This window comes from Cetorhinus maximus, chromosome 2, assembly GCF_964194155.1.
Source record: "Cetorhinus maximus chromosome 2, sCetMax3.hap1.1, whole genome shotgun sequence".
NCBI lineage: Eukaryota > Metazoa > Chordata > Chondrichthyes > Lamniformes > Cetorhinidae > Cetorhinus > Cetorhinus maximus.
This window is the reverse complement of record NC_135880.1, coordinates 179,040,921-179,050,809: the sequence shown is the minus strand read 5'-3', so window position 1 is coordinate 179,050,809 and position 9,889 is coordinate 179,040,921. Positions and strand designations below refer to the sequence as shown.

General features: G+C 44.8%; 1 protein-coding gene across 1 annotated transcript; it reads right to left on the bottom strand.

Annotated features, from left to right (window-relative positions):
• Nucleotides 1-724: 724 nt before the first annotated feature.
• On the bottom strand, nt 725-5,565 carry klf9 (Kruppel like factor 9). The gene is made up of 2 exons (XM_078529808.1): nt 4,587-5,565; nt 725-2,136 (listed from the first exon to the last, which is right to left on the bottom strand). Exons 1-2 carry the CDS (start codon nt 5,023-5,025, stop codon nt 1,883-1,885), a joined length of 693 nt encoding a protein of 230 aa, XP_078385934.1. The 5' UTR covers nt 5,026-5,565; the 3' UTR covers nt 725-1,882.
• Between the last annotated feature and the right edge of the window lie 4,324 nt (nt 5,566-9,889).

Genomic DNA, 9,889 nt, shown 5'->3' with positions numbered 1-9,889 from the left:
TGGTTGGAAGCTCAATGCTGGGGAACAAAATTACAACACTTAAGGTTGCAAACAATCTGGTTCAGCCACAGATACTTGTTAAGGAGAGGGATGGAGTCAGTAGCAAGCGAATCGAGTTGGTGGCGGAGTCTTTCCAATATTTAGTTGGAAGAAATATTGGATGTTGCACAAAGAGTCTGACAAATTAGAGATAGTTGAGGGATCAAGAGTTGTGGTGGTTTTAAATTCATTTTCAAAGACTTTCAAACCAGATAAAATCCTACTGAATGGAACGATACTACCATGACTAATGTTGAGGGAAGATGATCATATAGTCGTAATATCACTGGACTAGTAATCCAGAGGCTCAGGCTTGAGGATTGGGTTCAATTCCCACCATGGCTGCTGGTGGAATTTAAATTCAATTAATGAAATTGAAAGCTAGTCTCAGTAAGAATGACCACAAAACTACCTTCAATTGTGGTAAAAGCCCATCTGTTTCACTAATGTCCTTTAGGGAAGGAAATCTGCCGTCCTTACCTGGTCTTGCCTACCTGTGACCCCAGACCCACAGCAATGTGGTTGACTTTTAACTGCCCTCTGAAGTGGCCTAGCAAGCCACTTAGTTCAAGTGATCTGGGGATGGACAATACATGTTGACCTTGCCTGTGGCGCCCACATCCCCCACACTCAGTTGATCTCGACTATGCCCAGCTTTATAAATAAATATACAAGTGAGCCAGTATAGAAGTACTGTCAGATTTTATTGGATGAATGTGATAATCTGGAGTAATAAACATCCCTCCACTGGACATTTCCTTACAATGATGTTTCTCACTTGAAAAACAGTTCATTCTTGATAATGATTTTAGCATGAATAAGTTGTGCTCATTTTTGAAAATTAGAAGCTGCACTTCAGGTTTGAATTTTACTCATTTTTAAACTTTCACAAAATATATAAATTGCAAGAGTTCAAATGATGGAAGAAAATAGAATTGCATTTACATGCAGTAAAAGGGCTTAACCAGACAATACATACATCTTGTTACTTATACATTCGCACAGAGAGGCACCACATTACACCTTGATTGTCAATCATTGTATTAAGTATACTTGTGCTGGTACCATAGATTAAAAATAGGAGGTAGATTGCCTAGCGTTCCTTTTTCAAAAAGGTAGCAAAGAAAAATAGAAAGGCTTAATAAGTTTCCAATACTGTAAAAAAAAATGTTCTCCTCTGCCCGTTTCCCTATCTCCCATTGTGGGGAGTATGTGTGAAACACATCACCAGCCATCACAAAGCCATGCCACATCAACCACTGTTCTCTTTCTCAGAAGGGTATTCTGGCTACTAAATCACTAGACCGACACCCACTGTGGTATTCCACTTGTCAATCTTGCAATTCGTCTTTTCCTGGTACAAATTCAAAGTCACACCTCATGGAGCTGATGGCACCAAGTGGAATTAATGCCTGTTTTATACAGTCCTAACACGGTGGTCCTAGACGTGAACGATTGGACGGGTGTCCCTATCCAAATAAGAAAAAAAAGTGTTCAGAGTAAACCTTCCCGCCTACTGAGAGCGTAACAGTGCAGCAGTAGTTACTATCATGTAGTTCAGGAGACTGCATTTCAAACTGTGACCAGAATTACGAGAAGCGTTGGAAATCTATTGTTGTGTAGGGCTGTCCTGTGCCACAGAACAAAATAAATGTCAGCCAAATATGAATGCTAACAAGCACAGAACTGCGATTAGAATGTGCTCCAGCGTTTGAAGGCCACAGCACTGAAACGCAAACTGCACAGCCGGTCTTTAACAGCAGCGGCAAAGGTAAGTTGGTATACTGACGGCACAGTGACATCAGCAGCCGGCTGATCTCCTTCCTCCCCGGAGGATAGGATTTTATCTTGCTGGTTCGGGGACTGTGGATCGGAGGGACCCAATTGTCCTCCGCGGCTTTTGAAGGATGCCGGAATGAAAGCCGGGATGTCGCCTGGCATGCTTCGTCAAATGGTCGCTCCTCATGAAGCATTTCTCACACAGGGGGCACTTGAACCTTTTCTCTCCAGTGTGGGTTCTGTAGTGTCGCGTCAGTTCATCAGAACGGGAAAACCTTTTGCTGCAACTGGGCCACGTGCAAGGAAAGGGCCTTTCTCCTGTAAAGCACAAAGAGAACATTTTAGAAGATGACTAACACCCCGCACAGGATTTCTTTTCCCACACAATTGCTATGCATTTGGCTCCCTAGGTTCTCTCTCTGGTTCAGTGGTACCAGTTTGAACATCTTTCTTTCACAGCAGTTGACCCACACTGTCCTATTAGCCCCTCGTAGGGTTGTAGAGGAGAGGAGGTAACAGTGATAGGAAGTGGGAACGAGGCGATCGAGGGATTTGAAAACAAGGGATGAAAATTATAAATTTGAGACATTGCCGGACCGGGAACCAGCGAGCACAGAGGGTGCTGGGTGAGGGAATTGGTCCAAGTTAGGATACAGGCAGCACTCTTGATGATTCCTTTGAAGCCCCTTAAGTTCACTGAGGTTGAACAGAATTCCAAAAGCTCATCCTATTTGGAACTTTATAAACGAATATGGAGAGGTTTAGGGAGGGTATTCCAGACCTTACAGCCCAGGTAGCTGAAGGCACGGCCGCCAATGCTGAAGCGACTAAAACCAAGGATGTGCAAAAGGCCAGAACTGGAAGAACAAAGAGATTTCAGAGGGTTGTTGGGCTAGAGGAGGTTACAGAGATAGGGAGGGGCGAGGCCATTAAGGGACGAACACAGGAACAATAGTTATATGATCGGATTCACTTAGTTTAATTGATGTAATTTATTTCTGTGCAATAATTGTGAAAATGTGTAAGGTTTTCTGAGCCTTTGTTATGTGCATTATTTTGTATGTGATGTCCAACTTATTTCCTATTTATCCTTTGCCAGAAAAACCTCAGCATTATAGTATACCAAATTACCTTCAGATCTTTATTGTCCACACTACATTTTCACTGATGCCATATTGTTTTTGCTTACAAAGGAAAAGTCCAAATGAATGTTAGTTTTAATCTAAATTAAGAGAATATTAAAACAGTAAAAAGGTCTTGCATTTCTTTTGGCACTTTTCACAAACACCAGATATCGCAGAGCACTTTAATTTTTAACGTGCACTGGAAGACCAGCCAACTTCGGATAGACCAAAGAGCGTCTTTCACCGAGCCGATGGTCCTCCAGCTGCAGTTGATGTTTATCTCGGTGTGTGTCCCTGGGAACACCCCGTAGAGCACAGGGTCCCGCGTCACTTGGGATGAACCTTGACAAAAGCTGCTGCATCTCTTTCCAGACCTCCTTTGCAAAGGCACATTCCAGAAGCAGGTCTGGTCAGGGTGGATCAGCTATTCCTGAGCAAACTTGACGTAACTGACATTGACCTTGGACAGAATTTTGTAGTCCACAATAAGCAGTGAAATGGGTCGCCGATTTCCTCCCCCTCCCAGCTTTTAATATACATTTAAAAGTTAGCTAGCTCAATAATTGCTGCTTTGTTATTGTTTGCCACGAATCCCACTAGCTACAGTAGTTACATTCCTGGTAAATAGCACAAGGGAAGGTCTTGTGGCACAGTGGGTAGTGTCCCTGCCTCTGAGCTAGAAGCTCTGGGTTCAAGTCCCAATCCAGAACTTGACAACCATGGAGGATGCATTCATAATGTGGCTGAACAGGTTGATTATCAACTTGTAATGCCTTCCACTACACCCATGGCAGGTGGTAGGCGTCTCCTGGTCAGCCACACTCGATGCGGAGTGATGCCTCTCACGCTGTAGCCTCTGCGACAGGCACATGACCCATTCCAGGAAAAACCAGCTACGGAAACAGATGTAAGCACATGCTTTTGTCTGCCTCATGCGTCAATGGACATGGGAGAAAGGAGAAATATCACAAGAGGTCCATCCGGAGAATGACATTAGACCCAAAAATAGTTTCTGACATATTTGTTAAGGACTCAAACACATTTCCACGGAGCAATTCTCACAAGCACTTCAAGCACACAACCAGTTAGGCTGGAAGTGAGTGAAAGCCACACCCACATCTGCAATGGACAGTTTACATCCAGATACCACCCAGTCACACAAATAAAGCAGCCACCCACTTCTCCATCCAATTAATGTGAAACCAGTAAATTCAGTTCTGAATTTAACCCCTGCAACCCCTAACTTATAATGAACTATATCACCCAGAAATTGTTTCCACACTGGCAGAATACCAGGGGATGCAGGTTAAAAGCCAGAGGGGCGATGAAGAGAATTTTTTTCCTTTTTTTTTAATATATACACGAGTTATTATCTGGAAGGCACAGCCTGAAAAAGGCAGGGGGAGCAATTCAATAATAACTTCCGAAAAGAGAGTTGGATAAATAGCTGAAAATATTCAGGGCCACGGGGAAAGTACAGAGTGGGACTAATTGGATAGCTTTTTCAAAGAGCCAGCACAGACACGATGGGCTGAATGGCCCCTTTTTGTGCTTGTACCCTTCTGCGACTTGTTTTAAAAAACGGAGAAAATGTCTTTACTGAATCACAGTGCTGGTTTTAAATGGGAGAGCAGTAACACTGACCTGTGTGCGTTCTGAAATGTGCCTTTAAGTGAGAAGACTTTCGGTACACTTTGCCACATCCAGTGTAGGGGCACTCATGCCTCTTGCCAGTGATGGGCTTCCCCTCACCCGTTGCGCTGCACCGTAGCAGTCCACACTCCGGCGTAACTCTGGGTGCAAGAGGCGGCTCCAGGCGCTGGGCGGAGCGGGCGTCGCCCTCCGAATCAGCGCAGCTCCCTGAGTGACTGCCCCCGAGTTGGGAGATTGGTCGGCGCTTGCCCAGGTCCGCCAGGATCCTGGCCATGGTGAGGAGGGAGCCTCCGTCCTTGCAGCCCTCCCTGGGTTCCCTCTTACCCTCTCCAGTCAGCTCCTGCCCAGGAGACTGGTGCACGATAGGGCGACTGGAGATGGAGACTAAACATTCGGCGGCCAGGTAATCGATATAAGCCACAGCAGACATGGCTCTAAAAGCAAATTGCAGGTTCCTCTCCTGCCTCGCTTTTCCTTTCAATCTGACAGCAGATTTTTAAGCCAGACAATCTGCTTTTAGCATAAAGTCGCTCCCTTGTACAATATGACAAACACGTGGCGTGCGAAAATATCAAATCACATTGCCATGTTGTTTAAAATATCACCCACAGCAAAGCTTCCAGCCCCTGTTTTTCTCCTCCAGGTGAACGAAACTGTAACATCTCTTAAAAAAAAATCAACTTTGCATTTCTAGAAAACAAAACGGTTGAATTTTGACAAACTATTCCTTTCCTAATCCCTTAAAAAAAAGACCAATGGGAAGCTACAAATTGGTTAAGATGATCCCGGCAAAGGCTGGTTATTTTGGTCGGTGCACAGAATCACTTAATTTTGAATGATAGTGAGAACAATCTCAGTTTGATGCAGTATCAAAGCTGGGATACACAGTCGCGCCGCGCCAGACCTCAGGCGAATTTCTCAATGTTCTTTCACATTGTAACCAATTTCTGGATACTTACCCTCCGCCCCCTTTTCCTCTCACGTCACAATGCGAGGGCCTCCTGATTGGACGCGCCGGCGTTCTATTCGCAAGGGTTCCGAACACGTGGAGCTCCCAGCCCTCCCCACCCCCACCCCCAATATCCCATTCATATTGATAGGGTGACCTGACATGAACCAGCTAGCCCACCCCCACCAAAGTCAAGTCCACGTTGGCATGTCCAAGGCAATTCCCAGCAAAGTGATATATATTCTCATGCAATCCCCTTGGCGCCTGTTGCTGGGTTAAATCTTAAAGGGGAAGTGCTCATTGTTTAATTTTCGTTGAAGTGTCTTGCTTTCCAGCGATGCCTCGAATCAATAAAGAATCCTCAGGCGTTGTTTTCAAATTCCCTCCACGGACGGAAGAAGGCGTATTTGAATGACGGACTTTGCAGAGCGATTGCAGACGAGCTACAGTGGGTGTAAGACAGACGAGTGTGACCTACCATGAGAGCAGATCTCCTGGTTGGAGCAGCAGCAGCTACTGACTTTTTGTTTATTCTTTCATGGGATGTGGGCGTCGCTGGCTGGGCCAGCATTTATTGCTTATCCCCTAATTGCCCTTGAGAAGGTGGTGGTGAGCTGCCTTCTTGAACAGCTGCAGCCCATGTGGTGTAGGTACACCCATAGTGCTGTTAGGGAGGGAGTGCCAGGATTTTGACCCAGGGACAGTGAAGGAACAGTGATATATTTCCAAGTCAGGATGGTGTGTGGCTTGGAGGGGAACTTGCAGGTGGTGATGTTCCCATGTGTCTGCTGCCCTTGTCCTTCTAGATGGTAGCCGCCCCTCTCCCCCACCCCATTTTTGCAACCTCCTCCAGCAATGCAACCCTCTGAGATCTCAGCGTTCCTCCAAATCTGGCTGTTGGGCATCCCCCACTTTCATCACTCCATCATCTTCAGCCGTGTCATCATCTGTGTGGATCCCAGGTTCTGGAATTCCTTCCATAAACCTCTCAACCTCTATCTCCTCCCTTCAGATACTCTGTAAAACCCACCACTTTGGCCAAACATTTGGTCATGTCCTAATATCGCCACACGTGTCAAATGTTGTCTGATAATGTTCCTGTTGTGTGAAACACCTCAGAACATTTTACCACATCAAAGGCATTATATAAATGCGAGCTGTTAGTTGTCTTTGTTGTAAGTATAACTTCATTACACTTTTTTCACACTCTCCTAATTCCAAGAGACACATTAGTTTGAAATAGGTTATTATGGGTAATGATAATTCCTATTTATTATACACTAGAACATAACTGTACCTTTTACGCAAAATATCTTCTCTCAAGGCTGTCTTCAACCAATATTTTGAAAACTAAGATGTGGGAAAATACAGATAATTGAACATTCCAAATAAGCTTGTTCCCATCTCTTTTTATGATGATGAGTGTGTTACACTTCACTCAGGGAGCCCGAGTTGCTGTGGTAACACACACATTTCCATGCATGTTGTAGTCCGGAGCTGTAGACAGTGAAGGATTTGGAAGTAAGCATCAGAATTATAAACACGAGGCATTGCTTAACCAGGAGCCAGTGCAGAACTGTGAGCACAGGGAAGATGGGTGAATGGGACTTGGTGTGAGTTAGGGACATTGGCAGTAGAGATTTGGATTATGTCAAATTTACGGAGGGCAGAATGTGGGAGGCTGGTCAGAAGAGCATTGGAATAGTCAAGTCCAGAGGTAACAAAGGCATGAATGAGGGTTTCAGCAGCAGATGAGCTGAGACAGGGATGGAGGCAGGCAGAGAGAAACAGGCAGTTTTAGTGATGGTGTGAATACGTGCTCTAGACCCTAAACTCTGGAATTCACTCCTTAAGCTTTTTTCTCCACCTTTAAGACATTCTTTAAATCCTACTCCTTTCAAGAAGCTTTTGAGCACCTGTCCCAATGTCTCTTTATGTGGCTCGGTATCAAATAATGTTTGATAATGCTCCGGTGAAGCACCTTATGAAGTTTTACTACAGTAAAGGTGCTATATAAATGCAAGTTGTAGTTGTTCCTTGTGGGAGGCACCTATGGCAGAATCCCATGTCCAATATTTTACTGGCTGATCTTTATTTCCAAATCCTTCCATGACCTTGTTCCTCTCTGTCCCTGTAACCACAGCCCTCTGAGGCCTTCTGCATTCCGTTTATTCTGGCCACTTGAGCATTCCCAATTTGAATTGCTCCACCACTGGGGGCTGTGCCCTAAATGCACCCTAAACGCCTGGGCCCTAAATGCTGGAATTCTCTCCCCCCTACTTCTTTCCTCTTTTAAGACACTCCTTAAAACCTACCCCCTTAACTAGCTTCATCTGTACTAATACCTCCTTGTCTGGCTTGTGTCAAATATTGTCTTATAATGCCCCTGTGAAGTTCCTTGGGATGTTTTATTACCTTAAAGGTACCATATAAATACAAGTTGTTGTTGTATTATTCAGCTGAAGGCACAGCCACCAACATTGGAACAATGAAAATCTGTGATACGCAAGAGGCCAGCCTAGGAGATCTTGGAGGGCTGTAGGGCTGGAGAATGTTACAGCGACAGGGAGGAAGATGCAGGAACCTGATCATATTAGCTGTACACGACTATACTATAAACCAGTCAGATAATGGAACCAAGTACAGCCCATTCATTAGCAATTGAAAGCAAGCCAGCAAGTTAAGGAGCTATGATTTGTAGCAAAGCACATTACCAGGGCAACCTGGCAACCCTTAGACTATCAAGAAGGCAATAAACCCTCGAAAACTCGCCACCGAGTCACCCAAAATCCTTAGATCATGCATAAGGCTCATTCCATGCTGGGCAGACCTCAATAACCCAACACTTCCGCCCTCGCGACTCTCGTAGGCACTTGCCCTCTTTGCCAACTTGGGTGTAACACTGAGGGAGAAGAACTGCACGTTCTTTCTTCAACTTGAATTTGTATCTTTGCCTCGCTCAGTTGACTCTGAGAACCCTCCACCTTACCATATGCTCTGTATTTCTCACCATTGGTGGCAAAGATCTCAACTTCTTCAATAGGAACCAACAGGGCAGCCTCAGTTCTGAACCTGCTGAATTGCAGGTGTTCACCATTTTCTCCAATAAGTTGTTTTTCACTCATATAAAGCCAGTCCGCCCATTGCGGCTGCCATCAGAAAAAAATACATTCTCCTGATCTAACATTCATAAATGGCTGGTTCAGACAGAATGGCAGAATCAGTAGGAGAGATGGTAGGACTCTTCAGGCACTTAATACCCCAACAGCACTTGTACATGTTGCATTCAATGGGCTCAAACATTTCATACTCCAGGGAGCTAGGGCGGCTAATTGAACAAACCTAGTAAAAGACAAAAGGGAGGAGCTTGTTTGGCCCAAATATCAGGGCTCAGCTAGCAGCACTCTCACCTCTGAGTCAGAAGGCTGGGAGGTTCAAGTCCACTCCAGAGTCTTGAGCACATAATCCAGGCTGACACTCCCTCTGTGGTACTGAGGGAGTGCTGCAGTGTCACAGGTGCCATGCCACGGTGACTATAGATAATTAAGGGGTGATCTAATTGAAATGTTTAAGCTGAGTAAAGGAGTTGATCGGGTAGATAGAGAGGAACATTTTCCTCTGGTGGAGTAGGGGGGAGTCTGGAGCAAGGGAGAAAAACCTTAAAATTAAAGCCAGGCCCTCCAGGCATAATGTTAGGAAGCACTTCTTCACACAAAGGGTAGTGGAGATTTGGAGCTCTCTTCCCCGCCCCAAACATTGTTGAGACTGAAAGTCAGTTGAAAACTTCAAAACTGTGATGATAGATTTTTGTTGGATATAGGTAGGAAAGGTTACAGAACCAAGGCAGGTAAACGGAATTAAGATACAGATCAACCGTGGTCTCATTGAATGGCAGAACAGGTTTGAGGGGCTGAATGGCCTCCTCCTGCTCCTATGTATGTATATGCATTAATATCTGAGATTTTTCAGTTTCCACACTTTAGAGGTCCGAATGATGGCGGGGTGACTAAGAAAATAAGAAATAGGAGCAGGATTAGACTATTTGGCTCCTCGAGCCTGCTTCGCCACTCGATACGACTATGCCTGATCTTCGACCTCAAATCCACTTTCTCTCCCTATCCCTGGATCCCTAAGAGTATAAGAGTGTAACTGATGATAGGGTAACTCGCTTGAAATTACTGATATTAATCTGTGGCATTGCCACCAGAGAGATTGATCAAAGGTAGAAAGAACCTGTGGATCTGTTTTAAGCTCTGAGCAGAGTCAAGTTGAACACAACCCAGATAATTCCTGTTATTTATATTAATTTATTTATAATGTGCTACACCTTGGGGAACATTGAACC

Excerpts from the sequence above, each read along its gene's own strand:
- klf9 (XM_078529808.1), bottom strand. The coding sequence starts at position 5,025 with ATGTCTGCTGTGGCTTATATCGATTACCTGGCCGCCGAATGTTTAGTC. Across the intron at positions 2,137-4,586 it reads ACATTTCAGAACGCACACAG|GAGAAAGGCCCTTTCCTTGC; the intron begins GTCAGTGTTACT and ends TGTGCTTTACAG.